Raw genomic sequence first — 27,993 nt, 5'->3', positions numbered from 1 at the left:
TTCCTTATTCATTGCACTTGACCGACGTTTGACGTTGACAGATATTTATAAAAATATGTCAGCACCGTTTACACTTTGTCCATTTTTATGAAAAAGTAGGAAAAAATATATCAACACGAATTTGTTGTTTCAACTGTGAGATAACACGATTTGTGTTTTTCTTAAATATCACTTTACAATAATTTGTTTTAATAATCTTGTGAGACCTGTACCCATTCTTGGGGCCTAGACCGTTTTGCTTTAGGTTACAAAACAAATTTTGAAAAATATTTTGTTTCAAGCGTGTGAAGAATCAAGGAGTAATAACTCACAATGGGAGTTCCAAAGTTCTTTCGTTACACAAGTGAAAGATATCCATGTCTCAACGAGCTTGTGAAGCAACATCAGGTACATTTTGCAGCAGCAGTTGTTTGTTTTATTATACTACTTGGGTCCTTATTCTAAAAGTGCTGTTGTATCGGAGCCTAATTTTAATGCGTTCAATACAACCACAAGCACTTAGTATGTAAATTTCTCATTGATCCTATGTACCTACTTACTTGTTACTATACTAAATGTAATATTATTTACATATAAAGGAAATTGCACAATATAACATTATATATTTCAGATACCAGAATTTGACAACATGTATTTAGATATGAATGGTATAATTCACAATTGCTCCCACCCTGACGACTCTGATCCTCACTTCCGTATCACAGAGGAGAAGATATTTCAAGATATATTTCACTATTTAGATATATTGTTTCAAATCATCAAGCCAAAAAAGTTGTTTTTCATGGCCATTGATGGTGTGGCACCTAGAGCTAAGATGAATCAACAGAGAGGAAGGAGGTAAGGAAATATTGACCAACAAATGATACACTTATCCTACAACATTTACACACTAACTCTATGTTTATTTCTTTATTTTATAGATTTAGATCTGCAAAAGAGGCTGAGAGATTAGAGGAGTTAGCCAAAGCTAAAGGTACTTAAAAAAATATATAAATTACACTTTTCTTTCCTTAAACATGCAATAATCTTTTTAAGAATGATGCTTAAATATTAAAGTTTTATTTTAATTTTAATTATGTAAATAAAATCACTGGCAAAGATTTACTTGCTTCTTTCTACAGGCGAAGTGTTGCCAGCAGAGAAGAGATTTGACAGTAACTGTATCACTCCCGGCACTGTGTTCATGGCTCGTCTTCATGAGCAGCTCAAGTATTTTATCAAGCAGAAGATCTCCCAAGACCCACTGTGGTCTAAAGTCAAAGTGATTTTGTCTGGACATGAGGTATGCTACTCTTTAATATGTGAATGTGCCTTATAAATTCCTTTTGTTAAAGTTCTTGACTAATCGCAAAAAAAAAAATTCAGAAACATTTTAAAGCTAAAAATATGCAATCTTATACAATCAATTATTTGTATTGTAATATTATGTTTACCAATTTTTTATTGATATTGTTTATAACTTTGCTAATAATAATCAAAATCAACTTATGTTGCGAACTTTATAGTTAGAGTATATTTTGTCAATGCACTCTGACATTGGCAATTCACCAAGGAGCCATATTTTAAAAGATGAAGAAGAACTTATTAGTTAGTACTTATTAAACAAACAAAAACAAGGGAACCTAACTATTTTAATAAAATGATTATTCTAATATTATATAAGATAAAGCTTATTTCATCCTGTTTTAATTGTCTTTGTCAATAATAACTATTAACCCGTCGATCGTGGAAAAACAAGACACAACAGAATTTCTATTATGTCTCGGTCACCGATGACCGTATGGGGCTTGATAAATTAATGTTTATTTTTAATATCCTGTAGACTCCGGGAGAAGGAGAGCATAAAATTATGGATTATATCCGTTGGGCTCGGACCCAACCGGACTATGATCCCAACACCAGACACTGCCTGTACGGTCTGGACGCTGATCTCATAATGTTGGGTGTGTGCACCCATGAACCTCACTTTGCACTACTGAGAGAAGAGGTAAAGTGAAATTTAATCAAAAATTGTTTCGTGATATAATGATACAAGATTTAAAAAAAATAGTTAATTCTAGAGGTCTAGTATCTAATTAAGTAGAACCCAACTTCTATACATTCTGTCAACTAGCTGTGAGGGATCAGCTAAGAAGTGGCTGGAGACACAAATGAGCCCGTACTATTGAAATTATTTAGAAGACCTCGATACTTGCACGCTGAATACATTATACACTATATATTCTGTCACACTATATATTTCATTATTTTTTTGTGCTGTTTCGTCCTATTTACTGATCCATACTATAATTTTTTAGGTAAAATTCGGTAAAAACACGAAAAGAGCGGCAACACCGGAAGAGACCAATTTTTATCTTCTACATTTACCTCTGTTGAAGGAATATCTAGAACAAGAGTTCATTGAACTCAAAGATAAGTTACCATTTAAGTTTGACATTGAGAAGATTTTGGATGACTGGGTGCTGATGGGTTTTCTGGTGGGGAACGATTTTATTCCCAACCTACCCAATATGCACATCAGCAATGATATGTTGCCGCATTTATATAGAACGTATATAAAAGTACTGCCTACTTTAGAAGGTAATTTAACTTTTTTAAACTCATTGTTAAAAATTTACAATACATAAGTAACATAAGTTGTTTATATATTATTGTAATAAATCGTTATTTCAAATGTAACTCTAGCAAGTTTTTAGTCATATTGAGATATAAACAATAAACATGTTGTTTTATATTTTATTTCAGGTTATATAAACGAAGCGGGTATCCTTAATTTAGCAAGATTCGAAGCATTTATGCAGGAGCTAGCAAAAATTGATATGGAGAAGTTTAGCGATATTTACGCTGATCTCAAATATTTTGAGGGAAAAACTGGAAGGCGACCTAACGCTAATGAAAGGAAAGAGGTAATAATAAAAATCATGCTTTATTAAAATATTTTGCCCGCAACTTTTTTATTGCGCGGAAACCGCAAGTTCTATAAAAACTTTGTTAACCCCTGTGGGACTCCGCATTAAGTCCGTATTTATAATATTGAAATGGACGTATAAACAAACTAAACTTTGTTTTTTTAATAACGTAACATAAAAATAAATCCCATTTTCAAAGCTAACGCCATATTGTACTTGTGTGATTTTGATATGGTTTAATAAAAAAAGATGTAAATTATACACCTTGTTAAGACAAACTTTTTTTTCAGTATAAACCAAACAATGACGATACATTTAATGTGAACATTGATGATATAAAAGCGAACAAACCGGATGATGAGCTGCAGGCGCTTATCAACGCCACACAGGAAATGGTAACTATTATCTAATATGTTATAACACTTCAGGTGTGAAGATGATTTATTTCGAAACCGGTCGTGTAATTTGTTAAAATTTATAATTATTTCTGAATATAGTGGAAAAAGTGCACGAAAAATAGTGTTTTATTAGTATTGATGGGTTAATTGAATTGTTAATTTTTAGTTTCTTTAGCTAGAATTATTTATTAGAATTGTATGTGTAAGAACTTTTAATGTATTGTTACTATTAACCCAACAATTGAAAATCTATTGTGTCTGCGATACCCACGATGACAATGTAAATTGGAATTTTATGTTGCAATAAGTTTTATTAGATAACAACAAGCCCTAACACCATTAGGGGGATGAGAAATAATAGAAAAAACTATTATATATAATTATATATTATATATTAGAGCCAAACTTGATATATAATATAATTATTAATCTTGTGGCGGCACCCACAGTTAGATTTTAAGAACGAGGAACACTACATGCATGCATGCATGCAACACCAAAAGAGCTTCATATTATGTAATGCACATGTCTACGAGATGCGGCTATTGTTTTTCACTAGGTTAAAACACCTAAGTATGTTAATTAGTTAATTTCAAATTCAAAAACAACCTTATAGGCAATAAGGTTGCTTTTTAAGTCGTATGAGAATTTGCCGTAAAAATCAGTAAAAATATCTGCCGATGTGTTGTCAAATTTTCATGATTTAAACCGAAAATGTGCTTTTTGCAGTTCATGGAAAATGTAGAAGACGATGATGATGACGAATATGAAGATATTGACAGTAGCGATGGTAATTATAAGAAAATGTTAAGACTGTCTAATACGGCCTATCAATGTTGGCCAAAATAAAGCAGCCCTTATTATATAGCCTTAATATAGGATTCAACCAAGCTGGAGTAAAATTTTACTCGAGTATAACTGTCTCCTAATCTAAGAGTAAGCTGGTTTTGCGTTTTTCAAACTTCTAATCCAAGAATGAGGTACACGGGAGTAAATATTTACACGAGCTAGGTATTTATATGTGATAGAGCACAACAGGGTTCAACTGTCACGGTCGGTGTCATTGTGAACTATAATTGACATTTTATTTCATACTCTTTGAGTAACTTGGTAAAATGCAAACGATAATACCCTAGAGTAAATTAAAGGAGTAAAATTATTCTCATGATAGTTATACTCGTGTAACTTCAAGTTTGGTAGAATCGGGCCTTAGACAATCAATTGTATTGTGCAATATCATGTTTAAATTTTATTGAACAGTTTATTTCACAATTAGATTAAAGGCGCACGATGTTCAATATCAACCCTAGACCGTCAATAATATTACGCAATACGTGATATTGCACAATAAAATTGCTCGTCTAGGGGCCTTAGTAAGCCTAATAAGTAATTAAATCTTTTTATATTGATTATTGTTATTATTATTCCTATAAAAAAATAAACAATGTTACAGAGGAAGCGAACATGCAAATGGAGTTTATTCTACACAAGAAAGACTACTACATGAATAAATTGGACTACTCAAAAGTGACTGAGTAAGTAGTAATACTAATAAAATTAAAAACGGAATAAATTGTTATCAAGGATCTTTTAGAAGTAAAATAGTAATACAGTATTTATTATTTTACTAGATGATGCCCGCAACTCCGTTGCGCCATTCGTTTATCGCGTTTAAATCGTACGTTTTTCCGGGATAAAAAGTATCCCATGTAGGGAATGCAAATCTCGCGAGATTGGAGCTCAAGCGAGATCCCGCGAGTTTATGTATACAATACCGCGAGATCTCGCGAGATTAGCAGTTTGGTGGGTTTTTTTGCAAATGATCACAATATTTAAATAAATTACGAAAAAAGTAATTAATATTATAAGTATTATAAGATTAACATTCATTTTCACGAATGTTTCAATAGAATTTTATGCATCAAACATTGTTTGTCGTATCTGTCTATAACTTTTTAAGTAGTAAACTTTGACGTACGTATCTACTATCTATCAATTAATAACAAATGAAAGAAACAACCAGTCTTCTCTTCTAATGTGCGCTTTTATAATTATTTGCATGTGGACGTGGCGGTAACATAGTGGACGTCCGCGGTAAAACGATAAGATAGGGAAGTAAAATGTATGGAACTATTAGGTATATGAAGATGCTTTTAAATTTCCGTCGACGATAACTTTTTAACGTGCGCGTTAGAGGACATCACGACGTCTACACTTCAAAAGGGCATTTAACGCACCCAACGTTTTATCGTAGAAGCCGGCGTACACGATAACGTGACGTCCAGAATTATAAAAGCGCACATTATCAAACACAAATCTTTTACTAATAAAACAGTTCTTTTATAACTAACAAAGCAACGAGAGGTCAAAATTCAGGACCTAGTTGAAAATCACAGTGTACAGTTGCTTAGGCCAGCTCCTCTTTGTTTTGTTTCCGTGATCGCAACTCCGTCCGTGTCAGTCCGCGCTTCAAATAAGACGTTTTTATGCTCAAGTGCAATCTCGTCAAACTCGCGAGATCTCGCCTTTTTTTCGTCCGAGTTCAATCTCGCTAAAAAAGGCCGAGATCTCGCCAGAACGAGATCTCGCGAGAACGAGATTGAATTCCCTAATCCCATGTACTTTCCCAGGCCTTAAACTATCTCTACACCAAATTTCATTAAAATCGGTTCTGTGCTTAACAGATTGAGACACTTTCGCATTTATAATATTAGTATGGATATTTATTATTTAGATAGATAAGTATCCACACTTAGGGCCCCTCCCCACGACGTATTTTTGCACGCTGATGACGCGCGTTTCTGATGCGCTCGTCTTCTGCGCGTTTTCATCGTGCTTTGGCTCATATACAGTTTAAAATTTTAGGCTTCCTTGCGTTTGCTGAGCGTTCAACTTGCGTTCGTATCGATACAAACGAGCGTAGAAAAACGTCGCTTTCTTTCTGACAATTTTTCTGTCTATAAGCTCTTCACGTTAAAACAGCTGAACGATTAAGAGTTTTTGTTATTTCATTATCGCTACCAGCAGGGCTAGCATAAAACCAGTAGACATGGGAAAGAATCGACATGCTGACAGATCTTATCGACAAAATGGCGGATTTCCATTGTCTAACTGTCACTTTGTCTTGTCTAACTGTCACTTTGTCTTGTCTAACTGTCACTTTGTCTATTCTTCCGTAGAAAGAAATCGTTTATATGGTGACCATGCTACGTATGCTGGTGCACTCGTGTTTTTAAAACTTTCAATAAGAATTTCCCAATGTACCGTTTACATTCAGCCACTGCCCACTGTCGCTGCTACTCGCGCTGCCGGCATAATAGCCCTGAATACTTCTGTAGTAGTAACGACGCGAGTGAGCGTTTACACTCAGCCCTCTACATACTTGCCGCATCGGGCAGCGGCGGCGGCATGACGAGTGGCAGCGCGACTATATACATTCTTAAGATCACAGCACACATATCAACTCGGAAAGGGATCGGCACCGTATCGCCTCGAGCCGTTCAATATTGTTTGTATGAAACTCCCTACTGCAACGCACACTAAGCGGAACCGTAACGTAATCCCCTCGCCTCGGAACTCGGAAGGGGACAGCGGTCGGCGAGCTGTAAGCGAGGCGTCACCTAGCCGTAGCCGAGTTGACGTACAGGCGCTACTGATACGCTTTGGTTATAACTTTTATATTGCATACGTTAGGTTAGACGCCTGGTTGACGCCTGATTAACGCCTGGTTGACGGCGAGGCGAAAGGCGATATGACGGTGACGATACCTTTCCGAGTTGATATGTGTGCTGTGACCATTACTTCCCTGCCCAACAGGCCTGAATGTAAACATCGCATAAGTTGCTGTTGCTGGCAACATCATCACATTGTATACTCGAGGAAATTTATTTATAGGCAGTTGGCGGAGCTACGTCATTCGGTTGGATTATGTCAATTCAATGTTAGCTGTGAGCTGTCGGATAGATTTGACATAACGCGACCAAAATACGTAGGTCCGCCATTTGCCTAGGAATCAACTCCTTTGTTGGTACAACTATAATATAATATAATAATAAAATATAATCAGTTCTTCAGCAGCCCTAGCATGGCCACAGTAGAAATGCGAAAGTATAGAACAGTATCTTGAGTTTATCTCCACAGTGTTTCTATACTTTCGCATTTCTACTGTGGCCATGCTAGGGCTGCTGGTGTAAAAAGTAAAAACCTTTATGTATGTATCCTATTCTCCCACAGCGAGGTCCTGTCAGACCAGGCGACGTGCTACGTCCGCGCTATACAGTGGAACCTCCACTACTACTACCGTGGTTGTGCGAGTTGGTGCTGGTTCTATCCGCACCACTACGCCCCCTATATATCCGATATCAAAGGCTTCAAGGATCTGAAGATTGAGTTCGAGTTGGGGGAACCGTTTAAGCCGTTTGAGCAGGTGAGTACTTTAAGTAGGCGGGAGCAATTATTGTTATAATGCGTCCTTAACGCTTTTGCTATAATGACGTTGCGAACCGCGAAAATCCAGCGAAAAGGCGTTTTTTTTCACCTGATGGAAAGCAACTACGCCTATAGACACTCGCAACAACAGAAGAGATGCAGGTGCGTTGCCTGCCTTTTAAGAGGGAATACCACAGAAATAAATCAAGACACAACCGCTCCGGTGTAATCAAGTCGAGACGTGCGCGCTGACTAACGTGTGTACGCTCTTTTCTTGAAGGTTTTCAGGTCGTCGGATGGAGCGAAACGAAATGTACCCGCACGCGCTGCTTTTTAGAATCTGTTGTATAAATTGACGTCACGAAATGCGGCGCGTACGGTGCGGACTGTGGACACATTCATCCGCACCGTACGTGCCGCATTTCGTGACGTCATTTCATAGAACAAATTCTGGGATGCGGCGCGTACGGAAACTGAAAATTTTAGGGTTTGTCTGAAAAAAGTGATAATTCCTACCTTTCACCGAGGGGTGGGTTTTATTTAATTAAATTTTATGTAATGTTATAATTTAAATTATGAACTAAAATATATTACAGTTGCTAGCCGTGCTACCAGCGGCCAGTAAGAATCTCCTGCCCACACCCTTCCACGATTTGATGACAGACGAGGACTCCCCCATAGTCCACTACTACCCGTGCCATTTCGAGACCGATCTCAATGGAAAGAAAAACGATTGGGAGGCAGTTGTGCTGATACCTTTTATTGACGAGGTTTGTTAATGTAACATTCATAAAACCTGGCCTATTTCACAGACCAGCACGCTAAGCATAGCTTTTTGTAGCTAAAGAATAGATAAAGCAACATAATCATGGGCGTACCCAGGTTCTGGGCCAGGGGGGGGCAAATCAGATTTTTCATAAGCTAGGTTTCATAAAGAATAAAAAATTAATAATTTTTAGCTGTAAAAATATTGTATTGCTAACAAATGGCAAAAATTCGTTTTCTTAATTTTTAATTTTTATAGATTGGGGGGGGGCAGCTGCCCCCCCCTGCCCCCCCCCTGCCCAATTTCTATATTTTTATTTTAGGCTAATCTTCTATCAGCTATGACGCCGTGCTATCAGAGACTAACAGATGAGGAATTGAAGAGGAATTCTCACGGACCTATGCTCATATACCAGTGGACACCTGACAACCTAGGTTAGTATTGCGATGAGCCAATTTACAAAGTTGTAAGCTCTATGACTTTACTGGATTATCCTTATATATTGTGTTCGGTGTTTTTGTTAGGTATATTATATTACCTTGGCTCTGTAAAAATGACGCCCGCAACTCTATTGCGCCAAAATTCGTTTGTCGCGCGGGAACCGTACATTCTATACTCTCCCGGGACTCAAAGTATCTCCACACCAAATTTTAGCAAAATCGGTTCAGCGCTTTGGGCGTGAAGAGGTAACAGAAAGACGAACACTTTTGCATGTCGCATTTATTGTATCAGGTATGGATTACAAGTCCGTATATTTGGTATATCTGTATTCTATACAAGATGTTAGTGTAAACACCGTTATCCTTGAAACCATCAAATGAGCCCGTCAAAATGAACAACTTTTTCTATGAGAACAATGCTGGGAACCATACAAATTGCCGATCCGGGCATCCGTATGGGCATTTTTTTTAGTTCCCAGCATTGTTCTCATAGAAAAAGTTGTTCATTTTGATGGGCTCATTTGATGGTTTCAAGGATAATGGTGTTTATACTAACGCACTGTATATCTTCTCGCCAGGTCCAGCGGTAGCCCCGGACTATTTCCCCACCGTGCCGCAGTGTCACGCGCACGAGAAGCTGCTATGGCGCAAGGAGTTGGAAGTTCCACCGGAGAGGCTAATCTGCGGGTTGCTACCCAACGCCGACCCCTCGCTCCTGTACCCTGGGTTTCCGACCATGAGGCATTTGAAGTATACGGTAAATATAAATCTATTAATAAATATTTTTATTTTTTTCCTATGCTGTGAAAGGGACAAGTAAATTGATAAATAATCTCTCTGTTTGACGACTGTCTGTCTGTCATAATTTTTGATTACTTTACGAATACCTACTCGTACAGTCCTACAAAGTACGTCCTTGTACAGTCTTTCCAAGCCTACAGGTGTGTAATGAAATTTATCATATTATAATATATGTTCGATTTAACTTTAACTATAGGTAATGCTTACTGAGATAAACATAATTTACAGTCATTGAACACATTTAAAACATTTAAATATGTTCTAGTGTTTCTTTATTTTTTTACAATTTATACTTTAACCTGAGCCTGTCCATCACGGCGCGTTGCGTCAGCGTTGCATCGACGCAGCGCTGCCGTTGCGTTGTTTTACGTCATATAAAAAACCAAGGTCACGGTGCGCTGCGTCGTCGCAACGCACACATGACGGACAGCAGCCCCCGAGACGAAGCGGGAGGGGGTGTTGACGTTAAGACTGCTTCGTAATAACGCTGCGTCGACGCAACGCACTGGGCGGATAGGCTCTTAATCGATGTGTATGTTTGTTATATGTGCGAGTAAAAGGTACAAGTAGCAATGTGGCATTGTACGAAACTTTACGTGTTGCGCGACCGGACTTCATATGTTGTATTTACAGTCCAGCATAAGGAAGTGCAAGGTGAAAGTGTTCGACCAGCCATCGCGCAACGACAGCATGATCATCGAGATAGCGGCTCCGGCCGATCAGGCCTTCGCCTCGCTGGAGAAGGTGGCTCAGGAGTACCTTGGGAAGGTCGTGTGGGTCAGCTGGCCACATCTCACCAGAGCCAAGTGAGTGGGAACGGGAGAATTGGCATGCACCATCGAAGAAATTGATTCATGGACAATTGACGGACCTAAGTTTTATGGTCGTGTTATGTCAAACCCCTACCTACAGCCTACAGATTACAACATACATTGAATTGACACAATTCGACCAAATGCCGTAGGTCCGTCAACTGACTATAAATCAGTTTCTTTGATGGGTACCATCGTAGAAATTGATTCATATTTCATGGGCAGTTGATGGACCATTATGTCAACTCAATGTAAGTCATCCTCTGTCGGCTGGGTTTGACAGAACGCGACCAAAATAAGTAGGTCCGCTATCTGCCTATGAATCAACTCACTGATAGTTATACCCTCTAATGAAAACATACTAGTAAAAATGTTTACACAGTAAACTACTACTTACCTATATCAGGCGTGATGGCGTGTTTGTCTTTATGATATAGCACATTCGTTTATAAATTAAAAAATAAAGATGTGACGTCGTTGTTGTGTTGTTGTTCACTCTCAACTATAAAGTTAATATACCTAGCGGAATAGAGAAACAAAGGCCTGAGCAAGAGAGATGTCACTATCAGTAACACTGCGTCGTAAAAAGAGACGTGTGATACATGACAGCAGCACTCTGTTTTTGACGTCCAGTCGGCACGTGCCGCACGTTGACAATTTAATCTCATAGAAATCATCTTCAATCATGCTTGTGTAAGTGTATACGTACACATATTTTTACACACAGATGAAACCAATTTCGGTTTCGTTTGACAGCTCGAGATTGTTGCTCTATTCCGCTAGGTATGTATATTAATTTTATGATCTCAACACGCCTAAATAAATGTATTATTTACAGTGTAATTTTCATACATCTTAAACTTCCTAGAAATGTTGAAATACAAAATAGCGTAAAGTTTAATTTTATTTTATCAAAATAAAATTAAAGTTTAATTTTATTTTGATTGGTATTTTAGAATCACCAATACAAGCAAATCAATTTTACGCTTCTAGAGTACTATCTGTCTCGAACGAGAAGATGCGTCTACACCACGTCGACAAACAAAACAACAATGTCGACGGATTGCAATACTCCACAGAGCAAAATGTTGGGAATCTGCACAAACAGTGGATATCTGAGCGGTCTACTATTATAGAACAGTGAGTAAATTCGTATAGTTTAAAATTACGATTGTCAGTTGTTAAATCAGTCACAGAACTGTTCTTAGGATTCATTAACTATAGCTGTTAACGATCAATAATGATGTCGAATTTAAAAAGGTAATTTCCGAGAAATGGATTCATGGATGGCGTAGTTGATTGGAAAATGTCATGTCAATGTTAATCGTAAATAGTAATCTGTCGGTTGAGCATAACCTAACCTACAAAAAGATATAGGACCGCCTATGCATCAATTTCTCTGATACAACATGACATCAATAGTATGGACTACGTGCTAAACAAAAAATAAAACCTATTAATAATTTTTTTTCAGCAACATGAGTCGCCTAGGAATAGACTTGGGTCAAGTTGATGTTATAATTCACGCTGCGACGCTCACTGGTAAGCTTCGAGTTAATAAATATTCTTCTCACTTATGTAGTACTTTCCTCTCTTTCTAATCCTAAAAAGTTTAGAAAATATTTTGTAATCTCTTTCGTGTTTGTCGAAATAAATCTGACATTGATGATTGAACACTAGGTAAAAGCAACTAGTTGGTTGAGTAAGGCTGCGTTTCCACCAGAGATGTGTTGCGAGGAATGTGTTTTTAAGATCCAATAGCATTGCCGCGCTGAGCGAGGTCACGTCAATGAAGCAAAATCAAAATCAAAAAATCAAAAATATTTTTATTCGGAGTAATTTTTTTTACAAAAACTTTACCGAACGTCGATACTACGGTGCCTACCACCGGTTCGGGAACTAACCCGGCGAGAAGAACCGGCGTAAGAAACTCGCACGGGGCCATCTTTTACTAAAAAGATGGAAAATTACAATTTAAAACATATAACAGTACAACACGGTCACATTAACCTGACGCACCACTGGAATGTACATGCAAGCTTCGAGCGATTCTATTGGTTCCCAAAAACACATTCCTCGCAACATATCTCTGGTGGAAACGCAGCCTTACGGTGGGTGGATCGTGCCGGGAACTATGCCTAAGCGGGAGCACGGGGCACGATCAAGTCAGTGGAGTGGGTAGATCCGAGAGTCCCACATACTCCGGCCGCTGTCCCCAATCCGAGTCCAGATCCCCCGCCGAGTATGCGCAAAACATTTCCCCATGTAAAAAAAGGTAAAAGTACTAACTTTTTGAACACCTCGTAATACATTGCGGCACCACAGGGTACAAATACGTGTTGAGCGACGGCGGTATGGTGGTACGCGAGCAATGGAGCACGCGGCCGTGCGGGTACGCGGTGCAGGCGGTCGTGCGTACGGTACGCGCGGCCCCCCGCCCCCCGCCCCGCTTCACGTCGCCCGCGGATGCGTATCCCCCGGGATCCACGTGCTTCCTCCTCACCAAGTCCAACTACTACGGATGTAAAGCCACGGTATGTATAATACCGGCAACGCACCTGCAGCTCTTCTAATGTTGCGATAGTCCATGGGCAACGGTAGTTGCCTTCCATCAGGTGACCAGTTTCCTCGCTTGCCCCCTTATTTTATAAAAAAAAATACACTCGTGAAATAACCTAGTACTAGTAGAAGCGTTTTCTCCCGTAAAAGCTTCATTTTGTGAAACCACGTCTCCTCTTTTACCAAAAAGTTGCGTACTGCAACATCAAAGAGAACTTTGGCATGTTATAAAAAATATATTTAATTTACCAATAAAATATTTACACAGTAATGTTTGCTGCCTTTTTCTCTAAAGTCACTTTTACTGCACTTCAGATAAAGACAGCGTATAAATTAAAAAAAAAATGTGTTCAGGTGATAAGCACGGAGAATATCCGCACTAAGCGTGTGACGGTGCGTGTGTGCGAGCGTCCCGAGCCCGCGCCGCGCCCGCCCCCTGCCGACTCTGCCCTCGCCTACAAGACGGCCAATCACGCGGCCGCAGCGTGCGGTACGTACTATAGTTTGTGCGTTTTATGATGATATGCGTGACACATTATAATTGACAATAGTAGAGAAGTTACCTAACAAAAATTAATCGATAGTTTAAAAATATCGAATCATTTCGTAAAGGAATTGCAATCGAAATTATCGATTTCGTACTGACATTTCAGTGGTGCCGGCGATTTAAGATGGCCGCCCTTTTTTATCGATTTGATTTCGATTCAACAGAGTCAATCTCTATTGACATAAGTTCCGTTTCATGCATATGACATTTTTCAAATGTTTTCGTAACAATAATTTTATACTCCTATTTCACTGCTTAGTTTGAGACTCCAGTCTCCCCCACAAATACTGAACTAAATATTTGATTGTTATGATATAAATGTATATTATTATTATTTCACAGTTAATATTTATAATTTTTATTAATAAGTTAGCATTTAGCATCTTTTCATTTTTATTCATTTACAATTATAGGAAACATTTGTTTTTGTAGATGGAATATAATTTATTACATTTTGATTTTTTTTGTTTTCTTGTAAAAAAAACCCGTAGCAAGGAATATGAAAACTGTCACCTATATTATCTTAGAACGCACAAACTATAGCAGTTTCCGAGTAAGATTAAAAATTAAAAGCTAAACTTTAGTTGCTAGTTGTTTCCGAGTAGGGTTGAAAATTAAAAGTTCTAATAATATTATATAAACGACAGTCTATTGTTTGTCTGTTACGTTTTAGTGGTTGAAGCGTCTTTTATGAATTATTGTGAGTGTGAAGTGTGAAGATATTTTGACTTTTGAGTCCAGAAAAAAGACGTTACGGCGCAACAAAGTTGCACGCAAAATCTATTTAGTGTTCATTATTATCTGCTTTGATTTTTATTCAATTATAGTTACTTTTACTTCAGGTATAACGGCTCAGATGTTGTCTCGTTTGACGGGCTGCGTGTTCGTGGTGTTAGGAGAGAGGAACGATCTGCCCACTGAGACACAGAACAAGGTCAATGTGGGACTCAATCTCAAGTTCAATAAAAAGGTAAGTTGCTTGATTTATGCCCGGTTTCTGAAGTTTTATGACAAGAGTTTATGTACTTTTGAAACAGGCGATTATAGAATAGGACGTATTTCAAATGTTCTGTAAGCTACAATACCCTCTGTATCTCTGTTAATTATTATCCTATATATGTTAATTATAATCATTATTTATTAGTTGCAATAATAATCAGGGTGAGCGTAGCGAGCCCTAGTATATCCCACACTACCTGAACATTTCGTGGTACACTTTACGGAAAAACTATCACGCCTATTGATTTGTGTTTTAACATAGTAATTTTTATTTATATGTAAATGTGTTATCATTAATCAGGGTGTGACGACGCGAGCCCTCACAATGCTCGGCTTTTAGCTAGTTATAATCAATAGATTAAACGTCGAAAATGTCTCAGAATCAGGAAGTTTGCGGCTACACGCGGCGCTGCAACGTGACGGGGGCGTGGCTGTACTCGTCGCGGTGCGTGTCGCTGCTGCAGGCGTACGCTCGCGCGCACCCCACGCTGTTCGACCGGCTCGCGTCCTCGTGCGGGAACGACGTGTTCTTTGAAAGTGACATATGGCCCGGACAAGTGGGGTAAGTGACGTCATATTACACGTGGTCACGTGAGCATGGCAAAGCATGTAAGTCGTGGGAAAATACGAGACATAATATGGTAGGGCAAACTTCTGAATCGCTTTAAAGAAGTAGTACAGATGACAGATCTTGCAGTCTACGAGCGCGCGGCGCCCTTAGTTGTGTGAGTGACCATATCTATACACGCGTAAATGGTTCGCTCGCTGACTGACTGACTGACTGCTCCGTCAGGTACGCATACTAACGAAAATGTCTATTTACAATTACAACTACAAATAAAGGCTACGCGCGCTCGTAGATTGCAAGAACTATGCTTACATATACGACACATCATATCAGCCTATAGTCGTTCACTGCTGGACATAGGCCTCTCTCAATGAACGCCAAGATGACCGATCTCCTGCTACTCGCATCCAACATGGGCCTGCAACTAAGCGGAGATCGTCGTCCGTTGTACGTCGCCAGGTCCAGTTGGTGGTAGCGATCCGTAGCCCGGAGATTCTTAGCACCCCTCGCAGTGCCGTTACCATGGCCGCTACCGTGGCCAGGAATAGTACCGCTACCGGGAACTAGGGGCCATCTTTTTCTCGTGCGTTTCATAAGAGGCAATTGCTCATAATTGCCACGCGGAGCACGCGGATTGGCAATCTGACAGGGGGCCAATGAATCAAACCATCAATGCTGCAGCCCATTGATGACCATGGATTTCTTCACTGACCCTATCGTTGATGGTTTTACCGCCATCCTTCGGTTGACTAACTGCGCTTGATGTTAGATCTATCCCACACTAATTATTGTGAGACAGAACTACCATCAGGCGGGTGGACATATACGACACACTATCTTGGAATTACTATAGTGTTACGTGCCAGGGTTCGAGGATTTGGAGAGAAAGACCTGGTGACTCTCTTGAAGACTTTATTAACACTGCACTAAACACTAGGTCACAACACTTAGCACTAAGTCCAAACACTAATCACTAGGTCCAATCACTAAGCACTATCACTGTCCTAGGTCGTAGCCAAGACGCAGGTTTCACTGGTTCACTCACTATTGATCACTTGTTGTCGCCTCGAAGATCGCTCGAACTGAACTGAATTCGCCGGGCCTGCCTGCGGCTTTTTGTATGGCGAGGCGAATTCCAGAAAGTTCCCGATTTACGTAAACAAGTAAACAACCGTGGGAATTTTCTAGGAGGTTCGGGCATGTACCACAATAAAACTGCCGTCCTTACGATAAGTGCAGTAAGTTGAATTTAATTTAGTCCTTATGGACTCAGTCATAAGGTCTAAATTAAAACACGTAAACACGCAAACAAATAAACGGTAAACACGTAAACAAACATTGGACCTTTCTAGAAGGTTCGAGTATGTACTTGCGCACCTCAGGCCATCTAGTATTGAGTAGGGGATTTATGTTGCCTGTGCTCCCTCGGTAAGCTTCGCTGGTTTGTCGCTAGATGGCACCACGTGTCCGTATACCATGTACCGTAACACCAGTTAGCTTCAGCTCGACTGAGAGATCTCGATTTGTTTGCTACTAAATTCCTTTGTGAAAAATCTTGTATTCATCTTAACACTGTCACTTACGCCCGTATTTTTGGTCAGTACTCAAGATGCATCTCGGTCTCAAGATACGGTTCAGGCTCTGTGTACAGAGCCAAACCGCGTCTTGATACCGGGTCGTATCTTAAGTAATGACCAAAAATACGGACCTTACTCTCCAAAGAACAAACAATTAAAGCCAACAAATAATATTTATGCACAAAAGCCTAAAAATATCACAACAATATTTCTGTTTTAGGCAAGACAAACCGCAAGAAGTGTCGAAGTGGTTAAAGGCGCAAGCGCACGCTGGCGCGCCGAAACGGGAGTGCGGCTCCGAAGTTCTAGAACCAGAAGAGATGAGGGTAGTTCTAGAAGATGTGAAGAAGCAGTTGGAAGAGCTAAAGGGAGCCGAGACCAATGTCACGCTGCATATCAAGTGGAACCTCCTGTATACGGTACCTGTTTTTGTTTCGAATCGGCATAGGGGATTACAATAAACGGTGCAATTAAACCTACCTGCCAAATTTTTTCCAGGGCTTAGGTATCATTAGGATCATAAAAAATGGGTGTTTTTTTAGATGACATATTTTATCCCATTTACAATCGTTGCAGAACGGTCACTTTGCGGCGATGAGTATGAGCGGGGGTGACGAGGGGGGGAGGCGCGCGCACGTTACGCGCGGGCGACGCGTCGTGTCCATTATGGGAGATCGCAGACGGCACACTTTTTGTGTGATCGAGTCTGCGGCGCACATACAATCTGCATGGCCGCGCCATGCCGACTGTATGTGCGCCGCAGACTCGATCACACAAAAAGTGTGCCGTCTGCGATCTCCCTAATTGTGGTGTTTTTAGGATAACTTTCGGAAGCTATTTCTCAACATTTTAACACTGAGTGATTATAAAAGAAAAAATACGTGTATTTATATTTTTACCAAGGATCAATATATCAAAATTTGGCCGGAAGGTTTAATTGCACCCTGTATGTCAGGGGTGGCCCCAACTTTATTAGACCTACTGTTTACTAACGAAACCCTGTGCGATTTACCAAGTTCATACTTCTCGAAATCTTAAATGAAACAGCATAGTTTAGCTTATTGGTCTGGTAGTCTGGTCTAATTATTTATATTTTTCGCCTGGCCACGATCGACTGGACTACTCGCGATCTACTACTTGCTTGGTTGGCCACCCCTGCAATATAATGCAGCTACTGAGAGCTTAGTCGTGTTTGTGAGAACTTACTAATCATGTAGGCATTTAAAATACCTCATCCCTATAATAATAAAACACGAATCAACATTGGTGACCAAAGCATATTTTTTATATCTTTATTTTCAATCGTTTATGTAGGCGGAGCTAGAAGAAGGCGACTCACCGGCGGACCCAGAGGCAGATTTCTCGCTCCTAGATCGTGTGGTGGTGGTGCGAGGGGCGGATAAAGGCGCAAGGGGTACTGTGGTGGGCGTGGTCCGCGGCGCCGCCCCCGCGGCTGTGCGACTCGCGGATAAACTTCACGCCCCGCCCAGTTATCAAGTCATGTTGGATGACCAGCCATTGACGGATGAGCCGGCTTATTTGAGGTGGGCTTGAAAACAAAAGATAATATGAATTCTATGTATAAATATATTAGCCAGATGATGAAGTACCTAAGTTACAAGGTTTGTTCAAATTATAAAGAAAAATATTTGTAAATGCTAATATTTAGTAAAATATTAGTTACCTGGTTCGTCCACTCATATCTTCAAATATAAAAAAGATATAGAGCATCTTTATAAATTGTGTTAACAGCTGGAAGTGTCATGAGCTGAGGTGCGCTCGCCATACCAAATATATGTAATTATAGGTAGATGGGTGAGATATAATTAACATTAATTGGATGCTTTTAAGTATTTCAGTATCATCGCACAAAAAATTACTTATTGAGTTATGAATTTAGTTATGTTCTATATATCAAAACTGCATTCATATCTCAACAAATTTTTGTGGGTTAATAGACATGTATTTTATGCTTAACAGCGACCAATTGATGTTAATTATATCTCACCCATCCAGCTATAGTAACATATCTTTGGTATTGTGACCGCACCTTATTTCATGACACTACTAGTTATTAACATAACGATGACCCTACATTTTTGTACGTCTTTAAGACATGAGTGGAAACTGGAAAGTAACTCACATTGTTTTCAGATTGAGCGGATGCTCGCTTCTCAACGTGACGTGGGGGCGGGGCTTGCCGCGCGCCGCGCCGCAGCCCGCGTTCGCAAACGTCAACCCGCTGCGCTCACGACCCGACGCACGCTCCGCCTTCGCTGCTTACAGGTTAGAGCCTGTCCACACGGGTTGCGTCGACGCAGAACTGCCGTTTGACGCATAGCCGGCCACACGGGTTCTGCGTCATCGCAGCGCTATTACGAAGCAGTCTTAACGTCACACCCCCTCCCGCTTCGTCTCGGGGGCTGCTGTCCGTCATAATATGTGCGTTGCGACGACGCAGCGCGCCGTGTGAACACCTTGGTTATTTGATGTAAAACAATGCAGCGGCAGCGCTGCGTCGACGCAACGCTGACGCAACGCGACGTGTGGACTGGCTCTTCAAAAGGAGATGTTTCTTAACTCGAACGTTAATTTTTTTTATACGTCCGGATAACCTCGTTTATGAAACGATTTTGATGATTATTATTTGTTGGAAAGTTTTAGTTGTTTTTTTGTTCAAATTATTTTAAAGGCAAGTCAAATTCAAGCCGTTGTTAAAAAAAACAATAAATCTTTATTCCGTGTACAAAACATTGCAACTTACAATGACTCTCATTTGCAGTCCGCCAAGAGAAATATTGTCAAGGCCAGCTGATAGAAATAATGCAACGACTTGTGAACCACCGAAGCCGGTAATTGATCACTTTTTATATTAGATATTTCACAAAATGGTGACATATTTTTTATATATTATTATGTTGTTTATTTATTATTTTGTAATTTTTGATTTAAAAGACAGCATAAAAAACTGCGTACTTATACGCTAATATGCGTACAAATTTTACGTTAAGTACCTACCTGTACTGATGGAGTGTTTTATTTTAGGAACAAGCGACTAATCTACTTAAAAATCTATTGAAAATAAGTGCAGATGGTCAAACAGACAACAAGCAAAATCACAAGGCATGTATAAATCTTTATTCACTTACAATGTGTAAGGGCGTTCGCTGCGTTAAGCGTGCGCCCGGCGCGGCTACCCGCGAGGCGTGCTTGTTTCATGTCATCCCATAGAGCAGCGCTGCGTTGAGCGAGTCAGCCGTCACACGATTACTATAGCGAGCGCACGGCGCGGGCGCCCGCTACGGGCACCCGCGACGGACACATGCTTAACGCATCGAACGCCCTTAAATGTTTTCGAAGCATCTAGTACGTCTATCATTTAAAATGTTTTTTCAGGCCACAGAACAATCAAATTGGCGTGCCAAAGAGCCAACGCGGCAAGCTTCACCTGATAAGTGAGTATTGTTTAGGCCAGCCTTTCCCAAAGTGGGCGATAACGTCCCTTAGTGGGACCCAGAAAAAAAGGGGGCGTTTGTGTAGGAGGCTTGGGGGGTATTTGTAATTTCATTTCATCTGGATGCATTTAAAATTGAAACAATTGAATTGAGTGCTAATCATAATTTGTTCTCAAAGTGGACAGTAGACAAAATAAGTTTGGAATCAGTGCGCCTAGCATACGCATAACGAGAAAATTTTGTCTACATGTTTTCTCGATGTTTGATGGTTTGTCTCTTCATCTGTATTAACCCTACATGACATAAATTTTTTCTCGTGTAGATCTGTCGTCAAAATCTATCGACATAATGTCAAAAAATTATTTCGACATTATGTCGATGTCGACAATATAACTACACTTGAGAGTGAGATATTTCGTTGTAGGCGCATGCTAGACGCACTGAAATGGTTTAGGCTTAGGTATAACATTTTAGCTTAGCTATATTATTTTAAAACAACTTAGTTATCATGCTACACAATATTTTTACTTTCATGCAGCACTGTTCATCCGTTTTGGAATATATTTGTTGGGTAAGATTATACTGTAGTAGGTATACCAGCCATCTTACTAATAAAAAGATGCACACTATGTTTATACGTTATGGTTACAAAATATTATGTCCCTGTCTGCCTAGCCAGGTCAGAAATATGAAATATTACTATTTTCAGGTTCCCGCCCCAACAGAACTGGCGTAAGGAGAACCATTACAAGAAACCACCGCCTGCACACAACAACGAATGGACCAATAATAGCAACTTTAATGTAAGTGGTAATTGAATTATATTTAAAGGCAAATAACATGCACATCGCCTGATGAATAACACAAAAATATAGTAGCTAACAAATCCGCAACCCCATAACAGTTTTAATAATTTTGACTACTAGGAATTTAAAGTCAATTTTTATGTGACTGTGATCCCCTGCGTCGAATGCGTTAATGCATTTCTCTGCGTGAAAAAAAAACAAGGTTTATCTATGCATGTATATTTATATTTTACACTACTATTTCATATTATCGTACACACAGCGCAATAATTATATTTTCACACCATTTTTATCATAATAATATGACAGATGATAGATGGACGCTGTTAAGCATTCGTGTACTAACTCACATAAAAATTACATATTGAGTTATGTTCTTTAGATAATTTATAACAAGACTGCATTCAAAATTTAACAAACAAAAAAAATTGTGGGTTAGGACACTAATGCTTAACAGCGACCAGATAATATTTCTGAAAAAAAAAGATAATTTGAATCTCCTCCTTTATGTCCCCCTTCTTATCTTAACGAACTTTTTTCCAGAACCAACCGCCGCTACCTCCGTATCCGACCTTCGGGCAGCCGTTCACAATGCCTGGACCCTCGCAGATCCCCTTCCCTCAGTTCCAGACCTTCCAGCAGAGGAACCAATTTGGGTTCTCCGCGAACCAGGAGAACAGGAGCAGGAACCAGCAGTTCGGAAACCAGGAACCCAGGAACCAGCAGTTCGGGAACCAAGAACCTAGGAACCAGCAATTCGGGAACCAGGAACTCAGGAGCCAGCAGTTCGGGAACCAGGAACCCAGGAGCCAGCAGTTCGGGAACCAGGAACCCAGGAACCAGAGGAACCAGGAGAATAGGAATGAGAGCAGAAATCAGAATAATAGGGGATTCCCGCAACATTTGCCGGCCGTTGGTGCGGTGTCGCTCGCACCTTCGTGGGTTGCTAATCAGGTAAATAAATACATAGAATATAATGGATATGCCATATTGATAGGTAGCAATGTTTTGGCAAAACGTGATGAAGTGGGAGTCTATATTATGAGTTGTTGGCCGCTAACCGTCTTGTTTTGAGTTGTGGTTGAAACGCAGATTTGGCATATATTACGATATATACCATTCCGACGACTCAACACCGCAAATATATAGCCGTTAACTCTAATCTCAAACTCAATGCTCAGAGCTCGTTTCGGCAAACACGTATGATATTGATTTATCTTTATTCTTAAAGTTATTTTAATTCCAGTCGTATTATTTCCTAACTTCAATCAATCAAATCATATTTTAATCACAGAATGAAATTATATAAAATAATGTCATCCAGGCATTGTAATTAGCTATGGAATCTCACCAAGGCCAAAAAATATATTATTTAAGTCAGTAAAGTCAGTTTGTCAGATCACATTTGTTCTCAATCTCAGGGTCAATCGGCTGCACCAGCTCCAAAGCCCACTGCCGCTGCGCCAGAGAAAATTACGAACCCGTTCGTACCCCTACAAGTGCAGACAAGCCGAAGGTATTGTTTACTAGTTACTACATATAATGTTTAAAATTATAATATTTCATCAAGTTTTCACCATTGAAGTGAAAAAATATAAACTTAAATATTATGGAGGAGAATAATAATGGATTATTATTATTTATTTATCATTAACTTTTTTATCTGCAAATACTCAAGTCGAGTATTAATTGTTGGTGAAACAAAACACTTACCCTACTTGAGCATTACAATAATGTAAACAAGTACTTTTGAATGCAAAACTACTGATACGTGACGTCACGAGGACATTTTGCTATTATCTATACTCTATAGCCTCATTGAGTACATAGGATATCCACATTGATATTTTTAGTCCGAAAGTGTGTCTGTCTGTTAATTATTTGTTACCTCTTTACGCTGAAACTATTCAAGTCAAATTTGGTACAGTACTCCCAAATTAATAATGCGCATGAAAATCTTCGCTAATTGTCGTAATCACGGAAACACCCGAATCTATGAAACGTAAGAGTCCCAAACAATGCTAATGCATTTTGCACCTTGTTCGAAAGAAATAGAAGTACTCGGTACTCGGTGGCTGTCGCCGGTCCGTCAATTGTCACTATTTTTGGCGCACGCGCCACAAAACCTTTTATTGCGCATATCTAAATCATGTCATGCCATGGCAACGCCACTAACGAGTCACTTATATTTAGTTACGGTCAAGTCGTAAACAGTTGGCGTTGCCATGGCATGACATGATTTGAACATGCGCAATACAAGGTTTTGTGGCATTGTTTTCCGACGCTTGGGAAAAACGATCATTGCCGAACAGTGACGAAAATTTCTATGCGCATTACATAAAATTAATGTACCTAGCGGAATAGAGCAACAATCTCGAGCTGTCAAACGAAACCGAAATTGATTTTCATCTGTGTGAAAAATATGTGTACGTATACACTTACACAAGCATGATTGAACATGAATTCTATGAGATTAAATTGTCAACGTGCGGCGCGTGCCGACTGGACGTGAAAAAAAGAGTGCTGCTGTCATGTATCACACGTCTCTTTTTACCACGCCACTGCGTAAGACTTTACTGATAGTGACATCTCTCTTGCTCGAGCCTTTGTTTCTCTATTCCGCTAGGTATATTAACTTTATGGTGTGTATGTCGCAGCCGACTGGTTTAAATAGCCGTTCAATCAAACAGCTAGCCCTTTGACTGAACAACGCCATTCAATCACACGGCTATACGTCGCTTAGCCGACTTGTTGACTACAACGTTCAACACTACAGCTAGACGACGCTTAGCCAACTGGTTTGTTTTTGTTTTGGCGGGGGGCTGCGCCCCCCGAGCCCCCCTTACTTTGACGACGGTCGCCGGCTGCTGCCGCAGCACGCTCGCTACGCTCGCTCGGCTCCATCTGTGTTGTGGTCTAAGTTCTAACCTAACCTAACCCACTTTTGGACTTTCTGGATTGTGTTTGTTTTTGTTTTGACGGGGGGACAGCCCCCCGAACCCCTTTCGGGGGAGGCTGCGTCCATCCATTTCATAATCCCGTAATTTCTCCTCGAATATTTGTTGAAATTTTAATTCACTCGTATATGCAACTCTCCACAATTTTTGTCTCTTTAATAACACTTGTAACTTTTATTAAAACTACTTTCTTTCCGAAAAACAACCACAAACACCAACAAACAGCTGCTAGTTGACGCCATATTGTAAATAAACGCACCTAACGCCGCAGCGGTGCGCGCTGAACTACTTCAATTAGACGGCGGCTTTTGAATCAGCTGTAGTGTTGAACGTTTTGAGCGACTAAAATATTCAATATAAAAGCTAGACGTGTGATTGAATGGGGTTGTTCAGTCAAAGGGCTAGCTGTTTGATTGAACGGCTATTTAAACCAGTCGGCTGAGACATATACATATATTATACACAGAGTGTAGTTGCGGGCATCATCTAGTTTATAAAATTATAATTAATTATAAATAAGTATGTAAGCAATAAATACACTCGTATGAAAAGGGATTTTCCTGTTATGCAATACTATATATGACTTAATAACCCACTCAAGCAGATTATTATTATACTTTAGATTTTCATTCTTCTTACTAAAAAAAATCACAGTGTGTATACAAATAATACAACGTCTTGTCTTTGTCTTTTTCAAACTTATCAAACAAGATCAAAACACTATACAAGGTATAACAAAACTAAGTGATAATACTTTAGGGTGTGTATGTGTCGAACTCTACATAGGTGACTCAAACACATCCTAAATTATTATCACTTAGTTTCGTTACACCATTTTGAAGTAAAACATTTTTCGATCTTTTATTATTGAGATCCCTACGAATAATAAAAACTAAGGAAGAGTAATTTTGTCAAAAATTTGATCCAATTATACAAAATGTGACCCGAATACATGCATACTTTATGCAAAAAGAGGCCCGAATACATGCAAGTCTGTCTGTCTCCAGGTTGTATCTCAAGAACCGTTATAGCTAGAGTTCTGAAATTTTCAGAGATTGTGTAATGTGTATATCTGTTGCCGCTATAGCAACAAATACGGAAAACTAAATAAAATTAATATTTAAGGGGGCTCCCATACAACAAACATGATTTTTTGGCCTTTTTTGCTAGATATCAATAGTGACAACAGGCAGGCAGTTGAAAATTTCACAGAATCCTTAATTATATGTGTACTTTTATAATTAATAATAAAATTTAAAAGGAGCGAAAGTAGGCAAAATTGTGTTTTTTGTATGGGAATACAAAAAACACAATTTTTGCCTACTTTCGCTCTATAACGGCACGGAACCCTACGTGCGCGATTCCGACTCGCACTTGGCCGATTTTTATTCGTAGTAAGGTCCTATATTAATACATTTTATTGACATTTCAGGAGGGTGAAGAATGGTCCTACAATACAGAAAGGTCTAGAAGGTGTAAAGGCGCCCGTGCCAATACAGCCCGCACCGACTGTACTGCAACCTACTGCACCGCCGGTAAGTGACTTTATAAAGCTCATTTTTACCCCTTCATAAATAAAAATGGTTTAGTTGCTCTGTAACATTTTAAATCCAAAGCATATCTCACACAGATTCAATCTGTGATGATACTACTAGCTAAGATGTAACAGATATTTAGTATTAAAGCTCAGACCATATTGATTTATTTGAATAATAGCAATAACATTTTTACCTTGATTTTTTATGACTGAGGTAAGGTTGATTCAAAATAGTTTATTGTAACAAATAAAAGCCTAACACGAACATATTTATGTGATGGTGCCAATTCATTATTTAGCATAAAATTTCAGGTATTGCTTGAAAACATTTTTGAAATGACTTAAATCTATGTATTTACTAGCTGTCCCAGCAGACGTTGCTTTGCCTTAATATAAATCAAACTTATTTCACTCTTATTATTTTATTGAAGTGACTAAATAAGTATGTTACCATGGCAACGTCCATCGCTATCCCGTCCCACAAATAATGGTCGCCGTCAGTCTCGAGTTGTAATAATTTAGTATTATTTATTCAACAAATGCACTTATCAATATAATAAGTACCTAGTAGCCGATTCTCAGACCCACTGAATATGCATATAAAATTTGCTTAAAATCAGTATAGCCGTTTCGGAGGAGTACGCGGCCTAACATTGTGGCACGAGAATTTTATATATAAGATTTTAATTATTTTAGGTGAATTCGCAACAGCAGAGAAATTCCCAAAAGCCCAAGAAGAGGAAACCGAGAATAGCGGCAAACTTGCCCTTCCAATTAGAATAAAATATATTCACGCGTCTAGAGGTTTAGCACACGACGACGTATTAGTAACTTTAATGATTTATATTATGTATGAAAATCATGATAGGCGTAAAATGACCTTGTTAAAAAAGGACCTAAAAGAAATGAATTAAAAAAATAATGACACGACCAATACAAATTTATTTTCGATAACGTTGCGAATACTTTGTTGTCATAATATGGTATTGCTAGCCCTCTAAAGTTAGCCGCTATTGCGTTCTACTGAGTTCCTAAAACATCGATTGCATAACGGCTTACTTCGGACTAATGACATGAAAATTGTATATATTTACATGTAGTTAGATCAAAACATCTTATGTGTTAAGATTTAGTGAAATTCTAACATAGATTTAATATACAAGTACAATTAGGTGATGAATCTATTTTAATGAACAAAATATTGATAACCCAAGCGCCCGCGACAGCCAGACTTTTGTAATTTTATAAAAGCTGAAAGTTTCCCTGTATATTACCCCTATAATAGAGGTAAGAATGACCAGAAACTGTGGAGTTTCAGTCGCGGTTACTTTAGGAGGTATCCAGTTCTAAAGGTCTACCTGACCTACATACTCTTCGATAAAGTATGAAGCACTTTTTTCTTATCCTCGGGATAAAACTTTTATCTTCTAAAAAATACGAAAGTCTGACTGTTGCTGGCTCTTAGGTTATGATGTGAATACAATATTTGTATATTTTTTGACTTCTTGTTGTCTTGTTTTGTCTTATTACTTTTAAGGAGTGGATAATAATATTAAATAACTTCAATTTTTGTGTAAAGAGTATAAGAAACATTTTAAATCAGGACCTATAGGCTAAATCAATAAAATACGACTCCAATGAATTCGATTTTTTATTCGTGAGTCGTGACTACAAAAGCATAATAATAAGTTGCTTTACAATATTATAAGAGTCAGCACAATATTGTATCTTCTTAGAATAATTTTGTGTAAGTACAAGGAATTTTATTGAAACGTTTTCTATTAAGTCAAATAATAATTTTTATTATTAAGATCTATTACAAGTAACTTAAAAATAAGTGTTGATGAAGTTACCATATAACTTGGTCACAGAGCATGTAGAAATTTGGGTATGGACTTATCCGGAATTCGGCCATGAACTTATCTGTACCTAACTCTTTCACTCTTCTTTAAAAGTATTAATTTGGTTTCCTTAATATATTCAGTAAGTTAATTAAACACTTTAAAATATTTTTATATCAAATATATTTTTTATTTGTAAATATTATATTTACAAAAGTTCTTAGCATGTAAGAAATTGTAAGATTGACAAGTTAATAATATTATTGTGTTAGAGATTTTGGTGTCTAAATTATAAAAATATTTGATTGTGAAATCTAGCGGAAAATTCTTCTTGTTGTGTACTTATATTACAATAATAATTATCAAAAATAATCTTCATGTTAAAAAAAACAATACATAAATATATAGTACACAGTAGATAATATAAAATAGATTCCTTATTTTTAAAGACTTGAACAAATTATTTGTGATGTGAATGAATACAACATTTGAATGTATTTCTGATTTTATTTTGCTCATTTTTAGGGTTCCGTAGTCAACAAGGAACCCTTATAGTTTCGGTCTGTCCGTCCGTCTGTCTGTCTGTCTGTCTG

General features: G+C 38.7%; 1 protein-coding gene across 3 annotated transcripts; it reads left to right on the top strand.

The window, feature by feature from the left end:
• Positions 1–62: 62 nt before the first annotated feature.
• On the top strand, positions 63–27,395 carry LOC121730917 (5'-3' exoribonuclease 1). Of its 3 annotated transcripts, XM_042120132.1 has the most exons (34): positions 63–387; positions 611–837; positions 921–973; positions 1,122–1,282; positions 1,823–1,987; positions 2,298–2,580; positions 2,746–2,906; positions 3,200–3,304; positions 4,037–4,097; positions 4,761–4,842; positions 7,541–7,733; positions 8,332–8,505; positions 8,824–8,935; positions 9,520–9,698; positions 10,376–10,548; positions 11,548–11,694; positions 12,029–12,096; positions 12,880–13,088; positions 13,468–13,603; positions 14,503–14,630; positions 15,040–15,221; positions 17,025–17,223; positions 18,119–18,348; positions 18,959–19,090; positions 19,587–19,656; positions 19,850–19,927; positions 20,201–20,259; positions 20,798–20,830; positions 20,969–21,062; positions 21,609–21,761; positions 21,852–22,019; positions 22,487–22,581; positions 25,455–25,557; positions 26,256–27,395. In XM_042120132.1, the coding sequence occupies exons 1-34, from the start codon at positions 313–315 to the stop codon at positions 26,340–26,342; spliced, it is 4,575 nt and encodes a 1,524-aa protein (XP_041976066.1). In that variant the 5' UTR covers positions 63–312; the 3' UTR covers positions 26,343–27,395. The 3 variants fall into 3 exon arrangements, with proteins under 3 accessions (XP_041976066.1, XP_041976064.1, XP_041976065.1); XM_042120130.1 differs by having other exon boundaries at positions 21,609–22,019; XM_042120131.1 differs by lacking the exon at positions 20,798–20,830 and having other exon boundaries at positions 21,609–22,019.
• The last annotated feature ends 598 nt before the right edge of the window (positions 27,396–27,993 follow it).

The sequence above is a fragment of the Aricia agestis genome, chromosome 10 (assembly GCF_905147365.1).
Source record: "Aricia agestis chromosome 10, ilAriAges1.1, whole genome shotgun sequence".
NCBI classification, from domain to species: Eukaryota; Metazoa; Arthropoda; class Insecta; order Lepidoptera; family Lycaenidae; genus Aricia; species Aricia agestis.
The sequence above is the reverse complement of the archived record's forward strand: the minus strand, read 5'-3'. Positions and strand labels throughout refer to the sequence as shown.